Genomic DNA, 19,209 nt, shown 5'->3' with positions numbered 1-19,209 from the left:
TACCTCACTATGAAGTACTTACTCATTATTACTAGCTATTAATTAAATGTAATTCTTCTTTGATAATGTTTTTTCCCCTTTGAGAGAACTAAGGATCCCATTTTAGTAATGATTTTTAAGATTTAGTGTGGTTTTTGTTTTAGGTTTTGGTCTTGGTTTTGGTTTTTCAGTTTAGCCCCACTCCTTTCTAACTTGGGGTCAGATGGGAATATGAAGCACAGCTGGGGCAGCCATGCAGCTGCTCCTCACCCAGACCACTCGAGGCCTGGGCCCAGGGGGGCCAGAGGTAGCAGCTGAGGTAGATGTGCAGTGGAAGAGGACCTAGCTAGGGTTCCTGTGTAAATGCTATTAAATCAATTTAGATTTTTCAAATATATGCTATAGTTTCTAATTTTTTTAGCTTCGTGTTTAAAGGGATATGTGCTTATTGAAAAAACGTTTCTCTATTTTTTGCTTAGAATTTCAGACACAGTAGTGATTAACATATGTAAATTCCACTCTTTTGATATGAACATGAGCAATGATTTGCATACTTGCACCTGAGGTAAATCACCCCAGTCTCATGCATATCTCCATCTACTCTACAGCCTGCTTACAAAAGTCAGTGCAGTATACATAATTGTGTTTTTGTGAAAGAAATCTTCTACAGTTTCCTAAACTCCTGTGAATCTTCTATAAGTTGTAGAAGGTTTTAAACATGTTTATGAGGTTGTATCTATTTTTAGATACTGTTGAGGTAAACTGATAACTATGTAGAAGCATGTCCTTAATATGAACACAGGGATTTGGAAGGATTGGTTATTGGTCTGATTTGGTTTTATTTTTGACTTTTCATTTTGTGTATTTTTCTTCCTGCCTTATTCTTCACACTGGTGTTTTTGTTCCTTCAGCTGCTCATGGATTGCACAGCCTGATGTAATCTTACAGCGGGTCAGTCAAAGGGAGTGTCAACATCTCCATTCCCTTGAGATGTTTAAAATCCAAACAAGCAAATAGTAGCTGCGTAGAATCCACAACCAGTTTTGGGCCTCAGATAATAATTCCAGGTAGAATAATTCTGGAAAATAACTCTTAGGCTACCATTTTCTCTAAAATCCTTTCTATTTACACAATTTATAAAGGATCAACAATCTGGCTCTAATAGTTCATTGAAATGTAGCTCAGGTTTTAGATGATAGATTCATCTTTTTACTGATTCTACTTCTATATTTTTTCTATCTTTAATTTCTTTTATAAGGTCATTATTTCTCCTTATATTTTCCCCTACAATAGGACAAGGATAAATACCAGTTTGGTAAGACAAAGATCTTTTTCCGTGCTGGTCAAGTGGCCTATCTAGAAAAATTGAGGGCTGACAAACTGAGGGCTGCCTGCATCAGGATCCAGAAGACCATTCGTGGGTGGCTGCTAAGGAAGAGATACCTGTGCATGCGGAGGGCGGCCGTCACAGTGCAGCGACACGTGCGGGGCTATCAGGCTCGATGGTAGGTCTCCTTACAGCCTCGTGGGCCTCATCCAGTTCAGGTCCATTCTAGGGCAGGTCTGAATGAGAGATTGCCGCCCACTCATTATTAGTTTCAAAGCTTAGCAAAGTAACTCACAAGACAATTTAAAGGAATAAAATCTTACGTAGAGTTACAATAAAAAGATTTGAATTGCTACTGACTTAGGTCCATAAAATTTGTACATCTTTTACTGTAACATAGAACTTGAAGAAATTGTAAGTTAAAATAATCACAAATATAAGACAGGTAATCTTGACTCTACTGAGGAGCAATTAACTGAGAAAAGTTCTAGCAAAGAATTATATTTCAGAATGAAATGCTGAAATAAATATACAGACAATCTTAATTTAGAAGTACAAGTAGAAGTGAATTAATGGTGAAGAACAACACCAAGAACAACTCAGATTCAGGAAAAGATGCTTGAACAGTGATCTGAGATAACTAGTAAGGTAAGTTTGGAATTACAGTGTGCATCAGTTTGCTGTTGAAGGGAGCATAGCATGGAACAACAATCCTGTCCTAGAAAGAGTAAAACTTAATGAACTTCCTTTTCTTTTTTGTAAAATGTGGCAATATGGAACATACTGCTTTTTAAAATTAGGGAAACTCCAATGAAAAAATACTTCAGAAGCTACACATTGCTGAATACATGTAAGTGAGTACAAAAGCTTCCTCGTGGTGAATATTAGAATATAAACAGTGAGATTCTGCTCAGGATGCCTAAGACACTGACATTGATGGTTCACAGTCGCCATGACTGACAGTGCACCACTCTTGTCTTTGGACAGCTATGCTAAGTTTCTGCGTAGAACCAAGGCAGCAACCACCATTCAAAAGTACTGGCGCATGTATGTGGTCCGCAGGAGGTACAAGATTAGACGAGCTGCCACGATTGTTCTTCAGTCTTACTTGAGAGGCTACTTGGCAAGAAATAGGTATCGCAAGGTAAGACACTGTTTTCAAGGTTGTTCATGCATTTGAGTAATATTAATCATAGTCACCATCTGTACAAAGTACCATCCAGACTGCTGTGGGCAAAGAAGCCATGTCGAAACAACCAACAGTTGAATTGAATGCTAGTATTAAGTAATTAGATATATTTGTTATCAAGACAATACAAAAGAAAATATACTTCCCATTTCCATTTGTCTGTACAACTTGTAAAATTGAATAAGTGAATGTGAAATGAAAATCACAAACTTGGTTGCTAAAAGCAACAGTACCTATTTTTCTCAGTCGTCTGGAAGCCAAAAGTCCAGAACCACTGGGCTGTAATCAGGATATCAGCGGTACCACAAGACAGAAAGTATTCATCGTTCCTCCCCGTGGCCTATAGTCCTGTACTGTGGCCACATTGCTCCTATCTCTGCTCTATTTTATATCATCTGTCTCTTACAAAAATAACCATGGGGCTGGTTAGATCCCTAGAACCTACATCATGAAAGGAGACAATCAGCTTACATATATGTTCCCCACAAAATAATTGTTTTTTAAAGATTTTTTTAAAAATTATGATGGTATTTAGATCCCACCTTCATAATCTAGGATAATATCCCTATCTCAAGATTTTTTTTTTTCGAGACAGGGTTTCTCTGTGTAGCCCTGGCTGTCCTGGAACTCACTCTATAGACCAGGCTGGCCTCGAACTCAGAAATTCACCTGCCTCTGCCTCCCTAGTACTGGGATTACAGGCGTGTGCCCCCACCACCTGGCCTATCTCAAGATTTTTTAACCTAGTCATTTAAGTCCCTTTTTCCAAATAAAATCACAACTACAAGTTCTAGGAATTAGAGCATTATGCCATTGGGGTTTATTATTCAGACAGATACAGAGAGGTAAGCTACACAGATAGGTTAAATATATGACAGAAGATCAACCTAAGAAGAAGAGCGTAGAAGAATTTATCATGGTGAAGACGAAATAGCTATAATATTTGTATAGTCAAAATTATACTGACTAGAATGTGGTATGCCTTTGATTCAGTGTGTGTATGTATGTGTGAGCGCATGTGTGTATGCAAGTTGTGCATACATATGTAGAGACCAGAACAGGACTCCAGTTGTCTTCCTTATTACCTTGAATCAGACTTTCTCACTGAACCTGAGGTTCATTGTCATGGCCAGGCTAGTCAGCCAGCAAACTCCCAAGATCAACTTGTCACCACCTCTCATTTCTGGGGTTATGGAAATAAGTGTCTATGCTTGGGTTTTTATGTAGGTTCTGAGGATTCACATTTAAGTCCTTCTGTTTGTATAGCAAGAAATTCTTATCCACTAAGCCACCTTCCAAGCCCAACAAATCTTTTTTTCATGTGGCACTGGGATTGAATTTAAGACTGCATGTATAATAACCATACAGTTGTCTACTAAGCTGTCTGTATTAAAAGTATCCTTTGTATCTTAGAATAATTAATATTACTCTGTAGATTACAGATCATCGATGAATCTTTTTAAAAACATGCATGTGTATGTGTGTGCAGGCATGCGGGCATGCATATGTATATGTGTGTGTGTATGTGTGTGTGTAGAAGGGGCACATACATGTATGCTATGCCATTGTGTAAGTATGGGTGTCAGAGGACAACTTGCAGGACTTGATTCTTTCCATTGTGTGGGTTCCGGGGAACAAACTCTCAAACACTTTCCTAAAAATTGTTCATGCCGTCACACTTATTTCCATAACCCCAGAAATGAGAGGTGGTGACAAGATGATCTTGGGAGTTTGCTGGCTGACTAGCCTGGCCATGACAATGAACCTCAGGTTCAGTGAGAGAGTCTGACTCAAGGTAATAAGGAAGACAACTGTAGTCCTGCTCTTGTCTCTACATATGTATGCACAACTTGCATACACACGTGCGCTCACACATATATACACATACACTGAATCAAAAGCATACCACATTCTAGTCAATATAATTTTAACTATACAAATATAGCTATTTCCTCTTCACCGTGATAAATTCTTCTAAGCTCTTCTTCTTTAGTGACAAAAAATTTATCTCATAAAGCAACCATTTCTTCTAAATTTATATATCTTTGTACGTGTGTGTGTGTGTGTGTGTAAATTGAAGACTATCATGACTTTATTTTACATTTTCTTGATTTTAGCTTTCTCTTTTAAGCTCTCTATTCCTCTACCTTGTCATCCATAACAGATTCCTGCTGCATTAGAAACAGCAGTAATAGGAAATCCTACTAGCATGATACACCTCAAATGTGGCAGACAAGTACATCAACTTTAGGCTCAGGAGGTGGCACTTGCCTTTAATCCCAGCACTCAATGGACAGAGGCAGTTAGATTTCTGTGGGTTCGAGGCCAGCCTGGTCTACATAATGAGTTCCAGGCCAACCAGGGCTACCTAGAGAGACCCTATCTCAAACAAACAAACAAAAAAATGTCACCCATGTTCAAGAGGGGTCAATAAGTCACTAATAACCTTTCTCCATATCAGAGGTCAGCCTCTCAGCCAGGTACTGGCTGTCCTCATGACCTCATGTACCAGTCCAACACTCAGCAACTCAGTGTAGTGGGACAATCTCTCATTTTAATAACACATAGTTAATAAAGTACCTAGTTCTTAGTTTTATAAGACCTCCTACCAGCAGAAATCATATATGAATAAGGAAACTGATGCATTTGTGTATGTGTGTGTGTGTGAGTGTGTGTGTGTGTTCCTCATAGAAATTTTTCCTTTTTGCAATCTGGTATTTTTTCCTTTAGACTGCTTCCAATTTTATTTTGTTTGTAGGGGTGTGTGTGTGTGTGTGTGTGTGTGTGTAATGTAAGTAGAAAGGTGGACATTGAAAGTTTATTTGGAATTTGAAAAGGAATATATTGGCATTGGTATGTATACATGAATGATGTTTCTGTGATGTGTAATCCACAGAAGCGCACTGTTGATCTAATTTTTTCTTCCTCTCTAGATATGGATTCTCAGTTTGACACAAATAGGCAGATAGACTTGAACTTTGAGTCTTGTCTAGAGTCTCAGGTTATCTTCCTTTTTCTGCAGATACTCCGTGAGCATAAAGCAGTCATCATTCAGAAACGTGTCCGTGGCTGGTTGGCTCGTACACATTATAAGAGGACCATGAAAGCCATCATCTACCTTCAGTGCTGCTTCCGACGGATGATGGCCAAGCGTGAGCTGAAGAAACTCAAAATTGAGGCTCGCTCGGTGGAACGCTATAAGAAGCTCCATATTGGCCTGGAAAACAAGATTATGCAGCTGCAGCGCAAAGTGGATGAGCAGGTGTGCTTTTAAGGGAGCCCTGTCGCTAGAGCACATCTGAAGAAACCCACTAGGATTGTTCTTAGTTCTGTGCCTGAGTCTTAGGAACAGATAGGATCTTTTTTTAAATACAGCCCACTCCACACCTGTCTGATCGCAAGTCACATGGTAATTTATACCTCGCAGACCTCCACCGCTTATCTGCATGTCCACACTCTCCAACAGTTGTTTGGCACTGCAGTGACAAGAGAAGCAGGACGGTGTCCATGTGTCTGAGAAGCCCACAGTCTGTTTGCAGAGAGGAAATTCTCTTGCTTAGCAATAGTTATTAAATAGTATTTTGGTACATGCAAAGCTATAAAGGTAACTAAGAATGTATACCTGAGAGATAAGGAGAGCAAGGGGAGAAGACCACAATGAAATAGGATTTGTGGAGTCTATGAATGCAATGAGAAATTTGAGATTTGTGAGGAACAAGTCTACTTTTAGTCTGCTTTATCATTCTTATTCATCTTCTACCTAGTACATGGGCTTATTTTTGTATAAGCCTCAGGTTCTGATCTGTGGTAGGTAGATACTATCACTGAGCTAATATCTCAGGCCTTAAGATAAATGTAGTGGCTTAAGCCTGTATTCTAGATATAGATGAGGCTGAGAGTGGAGAACTCCCGCAAATTCAAGGTCACCCTGGGTTACAGTGTGAGACTATGGTCAAGGCTCTTATTGAACTGCACAGGCTGGCCTTGAAGCTGCAGTACTCCTATCTGCCATCAAGTAGCTGAAATTACAGGTGTATGCTATCACACCCAGGCTTAGTACATGGTTTTAATATTACTCTAATTTCAAAAAGCATGTATCCATTCCCTTACCTTTTAATTAACTATTATTTATTTATTTTCATTTTATTTGTATTGGTAGTTTGCCTGAGTGTATGTCTGTGTACCATGTGTGTGCCTGGCACCTGTGGGAGCCAAAAACACATCAGATTCCCTGAAAATGGAGTTACAGTTGGCTGTGAGCCATCAAGTAGGTGCTGGGAATTGAAGCAAATTTTCTGTAAGAGCAGCCAGTGCCCTCAATGGCCCGTCTCTCTGGCCCGTCCCTTTTACTTTGGATTAAAAATTAGGAAATACCGGGACTGGAGTGATTAAGAACATTCCAGAGTCCTCTGATATCAGCTTTCAGATCCCTCTTGGTCGGTCGGTCACAATCATCTAAAACTGTGCTCCAGTGGGATCTGATGCCCTCTTCTAGTGTGCAGGTGTACATACAGCTGAACACCCACATACATAAATACATAAATAAATAAATCTTCACAAAATAGTTAGGAACTTAAGAATTTACTGCAAAACTCTGTGATTATGAGAAAATCAAATCTTTGTTGTATATTATACAAAACAGAATGAACTGCTCTGTACTGTTCTTTATTTGTATAACAAAGAAGCCATTGGTTACACTATGGAAAGTAAGTGCCCAGCAGGATAGGAACTAATGCCCATATCCTTACCTACTTACACTAAGGAAATGTGCTGCCATTCTGTCCTGGTTCTGATGTTCAATGTGGTTATTTTGTTCTCGCTTGTTTGTTTATTTTGTTTGTTTTTCAAGACAGGGTCTTACAATTTAGACCAGGCTGGCTTAGAACTCACAATGATCCAGCTGCCTCTGCCTACCAAGTGTTAGTATTAAAGGAGTGTACCACCATACCCAGGTCACTGTTGGTTTTAATGCAAGGTTATATTATCATTTTAGTACAGCAAATTTGGCCATCTCGATGCTATGATGATGTCATAAAAATTTATAGCTGGAATGTCATGGCATAACCTAATCCAAGCACCGTAAGCAGAGGCAGGTGGGTCTTTATGAGTTTGAGGCCAGTCTGTCCTACTTAGTGAGTTCCAGGCCAGCCAGGGTTACATAGTGAGACCTTACCTTGTCTTGAAAAAAGAATTCATAGTGGACTTGTTGGTGCACACCTTTAATCTGAGGATCTTGAGTTAGAGGCTTTTGGGTTGCATGATAAATTCCAGAACAGCTGGACTAAATACTAACACCCACTCTCCAAAACAAAACAGAAGGAAAAAACTAGAAGAGTCTAATTAATCAGCATCTAATGGTTTCCTCACTGCATACATTTGGTCATTCATATTATTAATATTTAGTTATTATTATTAACTGTTTGTATTTAAAGAATAAAGACTACAAATGCCTCATGGAGAAACTGACCAATCTGGAGGGAGTATACAACTCTGAGACTGAAAAACTACGGAATGATGTAGAACGACTCCAGCTAAGTGAAGAGGAAGCTAAGGTTGCCACTGGGCGGGTCCTTAGTCTGCAGGAAGAAATTGCAAAACTCCGAAAAGACCTGGAACAAACTCGATCAGAGAAAAAATCCATTGAAGAACGAGCAGATAAATACAAACAAGAAACTGAGCAGGTAGGAAACAATATTTTTAACCCCATTGCCCCTTGCAACAAAGTAAATGCCATCATCCTGCTCTAATCCATGTGAGTCCATATTCATTTTAATCAAAGACATATTGCAAATTTTATTGGGCTTACTGTTTGCACCAATGTTTCCCAAATACCTCTGCCCCATGATCAACAAGTAGCCTGTAGTCCTCGGGTAGAACATTTGATTCTAGTAAGAACAAAAACAAAGCAATGTTTCAACAGTGAAATTAATATCTATGTACTGTCTTAGTCTGTGTCTTAGTAAGGATTTTATTGCTGTGAACAGACACCATGACCAAGGTAGCTCTTATGAAAGAAAACATTTAATTGGGGCTGACTTCCAGTTTCAAAGGTTTAGTTCATTGTTGTGTGGAAGCAAGCATGGCCACATCCAAGCGGACATGGTACTGGAAGAGCCAGGAGTTCTACATCTTGATCCAGAGGCAGCCAGGAAAAGACTGGCTTCCAGAAGACAGCCAGCGGGAGGGTCTCTCCCCTGTACTGGGCAGGGCTTGAGCACTAGAAGCCCTCAAAGATTGCCTCACAGTGACATACTTCTTCCATATACCTAATACATGCATGCATACATACACACACACACACACACACACACATCAATCATATACCTTCTAACTTCTTTTGAGACAAGGTCTTACTATGTAGTCCTAGATACCCTTTATTTATTGTATAGACCTAGCCAGTATCAAACTCATAGAGACCTGACTGCCTCTGCCTCTCAGGTGCTAAGATTAAAGGCATTGTACCACAATGCCTCACCCCAGTTTCCTTCATTTCTTAACCATACAGTTATATGAAAATATATATATCAGTATTGTTCTAAAGTCAGTACTTATTTAAACATCACGTTTAAAAAAGGACCCATTCTTATGAAATTCTTAGAAGGTATCACATGGAAAAATATCTCTTAAATATAAAAATGGAAGTATCAGAAAGCCCTCAGTGGAAGAATTGTAGGCAGGGAGAACTACCTACCTAGAAACAGTGTCTTCAGGACATCACATTACTACTGAACTCAGGAAAAGGCAGCAGCTACCTACACAAGATTGGCCATCCCAACATAGGTGTGGGAGGAGCTCACAAGACTACCCATAGCTCAGGAGCTATTGGCAGTTGATGCCTGTTGGGAGAGGGAGAATTAGTTTACTTCTGGGTCCTCACCCTGATAGGACCCTGATAGGTTGGCCACAGTGCAGTGTGACTTGGCCCCACACCCATATTTATAAAAAAGAAAGAACATGGAGTTGAAAGAGGGTTGTTGGGGATCGGATCCAAGAAGAGTAGCACAGGGTGGATTTCGTAAAAATTCATTGTATACATAGGTGAAATTCTCAAAATAAATAAAAATGATTATATTTTTCAAAGAATGTATGGGCTTGGAGAGATGCCTCAGCTGTTAATTATGTCTCTTGCCCTTTCAGAGGACAAGAATTTAATTCCAGACTACACATCTGTAATTCCAGTTCTAGGGGGTTCAGTGCTCTTTTCTGTCTATGGATATACCCACACATGAGACATGCACTCACACATACATATTAACATTATTTTTGAAAGACTCATATCCCTAATCTCTTTAATTGGAGTGTTCTGGTGGTATAGTGAAAAGGTGTTTGATGGCTAATCTTAGTTGTCAACTTGTCATACTGGAAAAGGGAGTCTCTCAAAGATTCGCTTTTATCATAGTTTCCTTGAGCATGTCAGTGAAATGTTTTCTCAATTGCTAGTTGACATCAGAAGGGCCCAGGCCATTGTGATTAGTAACATCCCTAGGCATGTGGGCCTGAGCTGCTATCTTACCTAAGAAAGATAGCTGACCGTGAGCGTAAGAGTAAGCTTAACTCCATGACTTCTTCAAAATCCTGCCTTGGCTAATAATGACCTGGACATGTAAGATGAAATAAGCCCTTTTCTCCACAAGTTGCCTTTGGTTATAGTGTTCTGTCAGAACAATAGAAATAAAAATAGAACATAACTCTGAGAGCAGATGTTTACTAGATACTACCCAGATGCTAATTGTTCTGTACCAAGTCAAACAAGCACCAGCCCTGTCCTTATCCTCCAAGAAATGTTTAGTCTACTAGAGAAGACAAAAAATAAGGCATTCATAAGGACATAAGAGGCAAATGCAGAATCTTGCAACAGCCTAGAGAAAAGGCCTCTATTGGAGGTGGTTTTCATGAAGTGTCTCTGGATAGAGTAAATTTGAGACAAATGTGACAGGTGACAAGACATAAGTAGGTGAGGTCATGAGGCACAGAGTCAGTGACTGTGGTATGGGGTATGGGACATCTCAGTCTGCTGCAGCCATCTCAGCTTGGTGTTTCATTTCATAGCTGGTGTCAAACTTGAAGGAAGAAAACACTTTGCTGAAGCAGGAAAAGGAGACCCTCAATCACCTCATTGTGGAGCAGGCTAAGGAGATGACAGGTAAGGGTTATGTGGTCTCAACCTGACATACCACAAACTTCAAACCTAAGTTTTGTTAAGTTTAACAGTATGTTATCAGTTACAGTAATGCTTAGAGCTGAAATAAGTTTTAAAAGTTTTTGCTATCATCTGTACATTTATAAGAAAGAGTCCCAAATATTTTAATAAAATTAGCGAACTTACAAACTCAATCTCTGGTCTTTGTATGCCAGTATGAAATTACATTCATATGTAACTTTTTAAAATTTTGCTTTATATGTATGCATACATATAAATGCACAAATACATCTGTGCATTTGTTTCTTTAGTCCACACTAGCTTTGAACTTGAAGCATTCCTGGCTCACCCCTCCAAATGTGCCTCCATACCTGACTTTTTGTATATTTTCAAACTGACATAATTGTAAATATTTGTAAGAACATAAAATAATTTGGTATATATGTAGTATGTATAATGATAAAATCAAAATAACATTTTCATTGCCTCAAAATCTGTCATTTCTACTTGTGGAGATCCTTCCTACTCTTCTACTCAGCTGTATTTTGGGATCTTTATCTAACTTGTCTCCAATTCTTCTCCCCAACTCCCTGCTCCAGCTTTCCCAGTCCCTGGTGACCATATTTTCCATATTCCCTTCTATCAAATTAAAGCATCTTTAATGAGCGAGAACATACACTGTCCTGGGCCTCACTTATTTATATCTTACTAAAACAATTAGTGTCGTCCTACTAAGTTCAACTCTCTTTGATACCAAACTAAAAATGAAAACTAATTTTTAAAATAAAAGACTAACTAAATATGTACATTTCTTCTTTGATTATGGGGTTGATTAAAAAGCTCATAAATAAGAGGAACCCCTCAGATTGGCCTGTGGACATGTGTCTTGTGGAGTACTCTCTTAACTGCTAACTGCTGTAGGAGGGCCCAGCCCACTGTGGGTAGTACCATCCCTAGGCATCCCTCCCCAAGGAAGGCACTGTGGGAAACATAAGGGGAGTAGTAGTGACAAGGCTCTTGCATCTGTGCCTCATGGAGCTGGAAGAGAGTTAAATGATAGAGCAGTGGGAGAAGTAGGTAGTTTGAGACCAACCCACGAAATATAAGAATACAAGGAGCTTATTGGTAGGAAACCTGATATTACAAAAGTAATTGGTTAAGTTACTAGGTTATAGTATATAGCTTCTTTTTTAAAGCATTTTTTAAATTTAAGTTTATATGTAAAAATAGCTTAAATTCCAAGTTTTCCTTTTCCAGCTCCCAGAATGTTGACTCTGAGACTAATTTATTATTAAATGTTTATGCCATTAGCTTTATTTCATTCTCTTACTAGCTCGTAACTTATTTAACCCAGTCAAACTTTTCTTTTCTGCCATGTGGTTAGTTACCTACCATGTGGTTAGTTACCTACCATGTGGTTAGTTACCTACCATGTGGTTAGTTACCTACCATGTGGTTAGTTACCTCTCTTCAGTCCTGGCTTGCTTCTCTCTCTCTCAACATCTCCCTAGGTTCATCTACTCTCTTGCAGCTCTCTTCACATCTCTCTTTTATCACATTCTATTTCCCAGAATCCTCTTTCTTCCTGCCAAAATCCGACCTTCTATTTCCTGCCTCATCTCATTGGACATTGGATTTTTATTGACAGGCGATATTCATAAGAGATTCTACACTTCTGCATATGGATGTTTTGTCTGCATTTACTCCTATATACTGTTGTGTATGCTTAGTGTCTGCGGAGATCAGAAGAGGGTTCTGGATCCCCTAGAACTGAAGTTACAGATTGTAAGCCACATGTGGGTGCTGGAATTAGACCTAGGTCCTTTGGAAGAGAGCCAGTACTCTTGACTGCCAAGCCCCCACATATAGACTCTTTATTTCTTGATTACCTGCAGTTAGTGGCTAGTTTCTGAACTCCAAACTATGTCCAGCCAAAAGCAAGCTCCTGGCAGAAAAGACTGAGTGAGGTGGGTGGCTGGAAAAGTTAGGGTTCCTTGAGCACATGACAGGTGGCAGGAAGCAAATCCCAGTGAGCAGTGCCTAAGCGGTCAGGTTAGAGATGGAGGGTAATGGAGGACAGGAGTTCAGGGTGCTAGAAGAGTATCTGACAGAACCATGGGCCTGACACACAAACTATAGGGCAGGAAAGCTGAGCTCCTTAAGACACCATTCTCCTAAAGGATGGCTTTCTGAATCATTATTTGGCCAAAGTATTTTATGAATATCATAGTTAATAAGATGGCTTATCACCAGGCCCAAGGACCTAAATTCAATCCCTGAGACACATGATAGGTGAAGAGAATTGATTCCCATAAGTTGTCCTCTGGCTCCCATGTGTATACTGTTACACACACACACACACACACACACACACACACACACATTGTTTTATTGGATTTTATGAATAGCCTAAAATAAAAATAGTGAAATAAAATATATGTGCCACTGCTTTAGTTATATGAATAACCTAAGAGAATACTAACTGCTTTGTTCTGTTTGATTATTGCTTACTAGAAAAGTATGTAATGGAAGTTTATCCAGACTTGCTTGTAATCACAGTGTAATGATACACACCCATAATCCCAGCACTGAGGAAACTGAAGCAGGATGGACTGCATAGCTCTAATACCAGGTTAGACAGGACTACATAACAAGACTGTCTCCGAAAACAAACCAATAGGAATATGTTTAATCAGTACATGAAGTACTAGGACCAAAGCTATAGTACATGGAGAGCTCCATAGATGGGCTTGTCATAGGGATTTAATTTGGGGTCATGCTTCCTTTTCTCCTGCATTCACAAAATTCTCTCACAGGCCTAAAATTCAAATCTACTAAGAGAAACTGAAAGTCAGTGCACCTGTTTACATTCTTGAATTTTATGGACTCACTTTTGCATACATGTCCCGGTCCAGTATTAAGGAAGGAATGTGTCTATTCTGCTTTGTTCTATAAATTTTATTATAATATTGAACAGATTCCTGGGCAGTACTTCATCCTAGGTTGAATAAAAGATGCAATCTAGATAATAAGAATTGGATCGAATTGCCATCATGTCTGGCAATAGGAACAGCTTTTGTATTGATTTCTTACTCTCACCTGTGGCCCGGCACCCTGCTTAGAGGCTTTTGCTTTAGGCCTTGAGCTTCTGTTACACTTTGGTTTCTGGTGGGAGGCTGATTGCCCTCATCTGTCTCTTTGGACTGCTTCAAAGGCTTTCTTTAGCCACCTTTGTGGCCTGACATGTCACCTGTCACTGTTTTACCAGGCCCTGACCCTCAAGATCCTCTTGTGTATTTCAGAAACTATGGAGAGGAAGTTAGTAGAAGAGACAAAACAACTGGAACTTGACCTGAATGATGAGAGGCTGAGGTATCAGAACCTTCTGAATGAGTTCAGTCGCCTGGAGGAGCGCTATGATGACCTCAAGGAAGAGATGACCCTGATGCTGGTGAGTCCAACACCCTTTTGTTATTTTGTTTTGCTTTTTTTTTTTTTTTTAAAAAGAGTCTTGCTGTGTAACTAGCCTTAGGCTCATGAGCCTTCTATTTTACTTCCTAAGTACTGGATTGTAGGCATGGTCCATGATATGTGGGTTCTGCTTCTTGTTTTTATTTTAATGAGAATTTTTAGTCATATATAAAAGTAAGTAGAATCATAGAATGAGCCTCCATATGCTACATATACCTATCACCCAGTTCCTAAATAGCCAACATATCTCTGTTTTCTCTTCTACCTACCACCATCTCGTAGGTTATATTATTTAAAGTAAATCCCAGATCTCATGCAACTTTATCCACAAGTTCTTCAATTATAGCATCAAATACTTTAAAGATAGGACTATATGATAGTATAAATTTGTTATATCAAGACTGCTTCCTACATTGCATGACAGTGTAAATCTAGTATATTTATATTACATTTTTATTATATAACTGTTTTCTTCACTGGAGCTTGTAATTTCCAAGTTGAATTCTCATAGAGAGAAAATTTAGTCCCTGTTTAGAGTAATTTATGTTAGCTATTCTGAGGGTTTTTCTGTCCTTGCCAGTACGCCTTCCACACACAAAGTTGTACTCATCTTATTATCAGAAAGCTGATTCCTCTGGCTCTCTTGTTCCTTAAAGGTAACCTAGTAGAGCAAGTGGCCAGAATGCCCTAAAATAGATCTTGTAAAAAGTGAAATAAGTTGGTACCTGTAGAATAGAGTATTTACTTCAAATTTTGTTAATAGAAGGATTTGATTGACAGAGATCTTAAAAACGTAACAAACTAGTATTTGCAAGGCTTCACAGATGAAAAAACCTGATGTAAGGGAAGTCAAAAGCACATTTAAATCCCATATTGGTTGACTGTTGTGCACCTTACTAGTCTGTTCTAGTTTATAGTAGGAGAGAAGTTTACAGTAGAAGAGGACCACTATGATCTATGATTGATAAATCTGAAGAACTTTGGCTGAGCCTTGTCTTTCCTGATCCCCAGGCTGTTTGGGAATCCCCACTAAAACCTCTCCTTCACATTCTATCCCCTTCAGCTTTCCCTAGCATTTTTTCCTCTCCTGTAGTGGGAAAAAATTATAAATGGTACTGCGCTGCCAGGTCTCTTCATCAAGTCCCAGCAGGTTCAGCTCTGGACAACTCTCACTGTTGCCACCAAGCCAGTCTTTCCCAGCTAGCTCTCACAGCATGTCAACTGTGTTTCCTCTCTGCCATAGACTCTGTAAATGGCAGGAGTCCCGTGCTCACGCTCTACACCCAAATACCTGGAGAAGCATGACTCTTAAACTTAAATAGTTAACGAAATAGCTTTATGTATATAAAACTCCAAATTACATAACTCCAGTTTACAATGATTAAGTCTTATCCTAATATTTCTAACCTCTCCAAAACACCAGAAATACGTCTGAAGCCATCTGGATATCTGTGGCTCCTTCTTTCCTCTCTGCCCCCTTGTGCGGGCCACCTAGCCTCTCCCCTCCTTAACTCCTCCTCCTCTCTTCCCTCCAATCACTGGCCTCTCACTGCCTCAACTTGAATGGATAGGAAACACCTTGCAACACTCTCCCACGATGTTCTGATTCCCCACAGTTCCATTCTTTGGTGTATTTTTGTTTACTCCACTTACTGGAAAACTGTACTACATTTACAGTTAATCTGTGTTTACGTTATAGTTAGGACTAAGTTTTGGATCTTACTGGATACTTTGATGGCCACTTGTTACTTAGAAAACTACTCAAAGTACCCCTAGAAAAGAAATGATTCTTTGAGCCTTCTCTGTGCATTGGGTCCAGTAGGCTGTCACGGAATGTCCTGCTTAATTTTTTCATTCCCTGAGTTTTCTGAACACTGATTGATACAGTAATCATGTGCCCTAAAAGTATCTCCCAGATCTCCTGAATCACTCTCATCAGGATTTATGGTGAATTTTGAGAGCATCTAGCTTTCCTGCCCTGTACTGTCTCAGTCCCTCTTCTTACTCTACAGATTGTCACATGTAAAAGTGACAGGAATTATAACTCCTACTTATTTTTAACCACTTATGCTCAGTTACCATGTAATGAATGGTTATGTCTGTTGTTCAGTGTATTTTATGAACTTTCTGGTAATTTTGATTTTATCATGATACTAAAACTATTACTTGAACAAAGTAATTGAATAACACAAAGCTTTAAAAACCCGGGGTCTGGAGAGATGGCTCAGCAGTTAAGAGCACTGACTGTTCCTCCGAAGATCCTGAGTTCAAATCCCAGTAACCACATGGTGACTAACAACCATCTGTAATGAGATCTGATGCCCTCTTCTGGTCTGTCTGAAGACAGCTACAGTATACTTAGATATAATAATAAATAAATCTTTAAAAAAACGACAACAACAACAACAACAAAAACCTTTAGAAACCCAAAGAGAGGCTTGAAGAAACCCTGTAGTAGAGTCCTTCCTTAGCATGGATCTAAAGATCTATATTCCATCCTTAGCAGTCATAAATAGGGTGTACTAGTTCATGCCTATAATCCCAGTACTTAGGAGGTGGAGGCAGGGGGATCAGAAATTGAAGTCATCTTCTGCTACATAGAAAACTCAAAGCTAACCTGTTCTATTGAGACCTGGGAACTCAGCTGATAAGTCACAGGTGATCTACATCTACAGTTCCTGCTTTGATAGCATAGCTTTCTCACTGGGAAGGTCAATCCCTTATAAGAATTTGGTCAAGACACAATGGAACCTTAGAGCATTTAGCCACCACTGCAAATCACTGAGTGGAGATTGCAATAAAGACGTTGTGGATGCTGTTTCCATTGTGCATAGTTCCATTATGCTATATGAATTGTACTTGGGTTGTTTTACTGTACAGAATGTGCCTAAGCCAGGACACAAGAGAACAGACTCTACCCACAGCAGTAATGAGTCTGAATACACCTTCAGCTCTGAATTTGCAGAAACGGAAGACATTGCACCAAGAACAGAGGTATGTTTATCTCTCACTAAAAATAGGATGTTCGTATTTCTATTGATAGGCAGGATTTCCAATAACTGGCTTATGTATTCTTAATTAGCTATATCCATATGTACTTATTGTACATGTTTTTGCCAATACATATACTAAATTTTATTTGTTTGTTTTGGTGTTAGAATTGAACCAAGCACCTTATATGTGGCAAGCATGTACTCTGCCACTGAGCAATATTCCCAGTCCCACATTATAATTTTAATGTAAATTTCATAGCAGTAGTTTCTTTTTTTTTTTAAGATTTCTTTATTTATTTTTATGTGAGTACACTGTTGCTATCTTTAGACACACCAGAAAAGAGCATCGGATCTCATTACAGATGGTTGTGAGCCACCATGTGGTTGCTGGGAATTGAACTCAGGACCTTTGGAAGAGCAGTCAGTGCTCTTAACCTCTGAGCTATCTCTCCAGCCCAGCAGTAGTTTCTTTACTGTCCCTATCATGGCTGTATCCCTGAGCAGTTTCTGCAGATAACTCAGCTGCTGGCTGCAATTGCCCTGGAGCCCTTGCAACATCTATAGGGCCACTCTGTGTTGGTTTCAAACCATTGCTTTTCCCTGCTTCATCAACTATTGGAGTCCTGCCTTATTATGAGCTTCCTTTGTGTCAAACCTAGGGAAAGGGCTACCATAACTTCCTCAGCTATGGCAGGAAAATTTTGAAATCCTTGCCAAACCAGTGGTGGTAATTTTATTAATTAATTAGTTAATTAATAGAACTAATCTTATTAATTCTATAATCTTAATGATTATAACCGCTGAGCCACCTCTCTAGCCCAATTGGTATTATTTTTAAGGTCCATTTCAAAGTTTCACTCAGTCACTAAATGCTTGGGTGATAAAGTCCTTCATTAGAAGGAAAGAAAGTTCCCACAATTCCTCTTACCCAGATGGTTTTATACTCCTCCTTTCTCATGCAGTTCAGAGAAGTCAAATGACTTCTGTACTTGCTATAAGTAGTTATGCCTGTGGACTAAGGACATCATCTGGGCATTCTGACACGATTACCATTCGTTACATCTCAGGTTGTTTTGTATTTGGCAAATGTTGTCTTGTGTGCTCTACCCTTTTCCTATTCTCATATTCCTTTCTATAGAATTTTGTTCTCAGCCTAGCAATCAGTGGATTCTGTATATAGCATTAACTGACAACTGAGAAATTATCCCATTCTATTTTAATAAGATTCCTTTTTAATCACCTATTCAAAATCCAAAGGAATGATTTCCAGTTAATAACATTTTAAGTATCATGAGTAGAAGTACTATGTTCATTTATACAATGGAAGATTCTATTACAGTTTTTTGAAAGTTAAAGTTTCAGGGACATATGCATCACTAATAAGGGAACAGATATCAAGATACTTAAATAGAATGTTTAATTGTAAATCATCTAAAATGCTAGTATTTGTAGCTGCTTTTGGTGGGCCAGCATGATGGCTCAGAGGGGAGAGTGCCTACTGTGCAGGCTTAATGACCTAAGTTCGAGCCCTACCACCCGTGCTGGAAGGAGAGACCCTACACGTTTTCTGTGACCTCCATTCATACCTTTTAACTGTATAACGAGCCAAAGAGTAAAATTTAAAACAGCATTGAAATGACACCTTTGGGCAATCAACTGAGATGGAAACTTTTTTTTCTTTCTTTGAGTTAAAGCAGTGGCTGTTGTCCCATGACTCCTTATCGTGATTGATGGAAATCAAAGTTGCTCCAGCCCACCAGCCTGCCAAGTGTTATGTTGAGATATATATGTTCTCGGATGTGTTACTTCAGTAACAGAAATTAGAAACCATACTCTTTGCCCATCAGGAATACAATGCCTAAACGGCTGGTGGTTCACCTGACTATCCAGTTAGACAGATAATTAGGAAACAATTACAGGAAGCACTTTGGGCTGCTGAGTGAGCTCCCTGGCCCTTTAATCTCAGTTCTTTTTTTTTTTTTTTTTTTTTTTGGTTGTTTGGATTTGGGTTTTTTTTTTTTTTTTTTTTTTTTTTTTTTTTTTTTTTTTTTTGAGACAGGGTTTCTCTGTGTAGCCCTGGCTGTCCTGGAACTCACTCTGTAGACCAGGC

At 39.1% G+C, this 19,209-nt stretch overlaps 1 protein-coding gene across 1 annotated transcript in view; it reads left to right on the top strand.

Annotated features, from left to right (window-relative positions):
* Myo5a (myosin VA) overlaps positions 1–19,209 on the top strand; it is a 159,709-nt gene that overhangs the window by 102,468 nt on the left and 38,032 nt on the right. The window contains exons 19-25 of the mRNA XM_052187803.1: positions 1,273–1,484; positions 2,294–2,450; positions 5,518–5,757; positions 7,928–8,176; positions 10,545–10,638; positions 13,938–14,086; positions 16,987–17,100. Of these exons, the coding sequence (XP_052043763.1) occupies positions 1,273–1,484; positions 2,294–2,450; positions 5,518–5,757; positions 7,928–8,176; positions 10,545–10,638; positions 13,938–14,086; positions 16,987–17,100 (1,215 nt within the window). The remainder of the gene's footprint in view (positions 1–1,272; positions 1,485–2,293; positions 2,451–5,517; positions 5,758–7,927; positions 8,177–10,544; positions 10,639–13,937; positions 14,087–16,986; positions 17,101–19,209) is intronic.

Source organism: Apodemus sylvaticus, chromosome 7 (genome assembly GCF_947179515.1).
Source record: "Apodemus sylvaticus chromosome 7, mApoSyl1.1, whole genome shotgun sequence".
Lineage (NCBI taxonomy): Eukaryota > Metazoa > Chordata > Mammalia > Rodentia > Muridae > Apodemus > Apodemus sylvaticus.
Note: the sequence above shows the minus strand (reverse complement) of the source record. Positions and strands in the feature narration are given on the sequence as shown.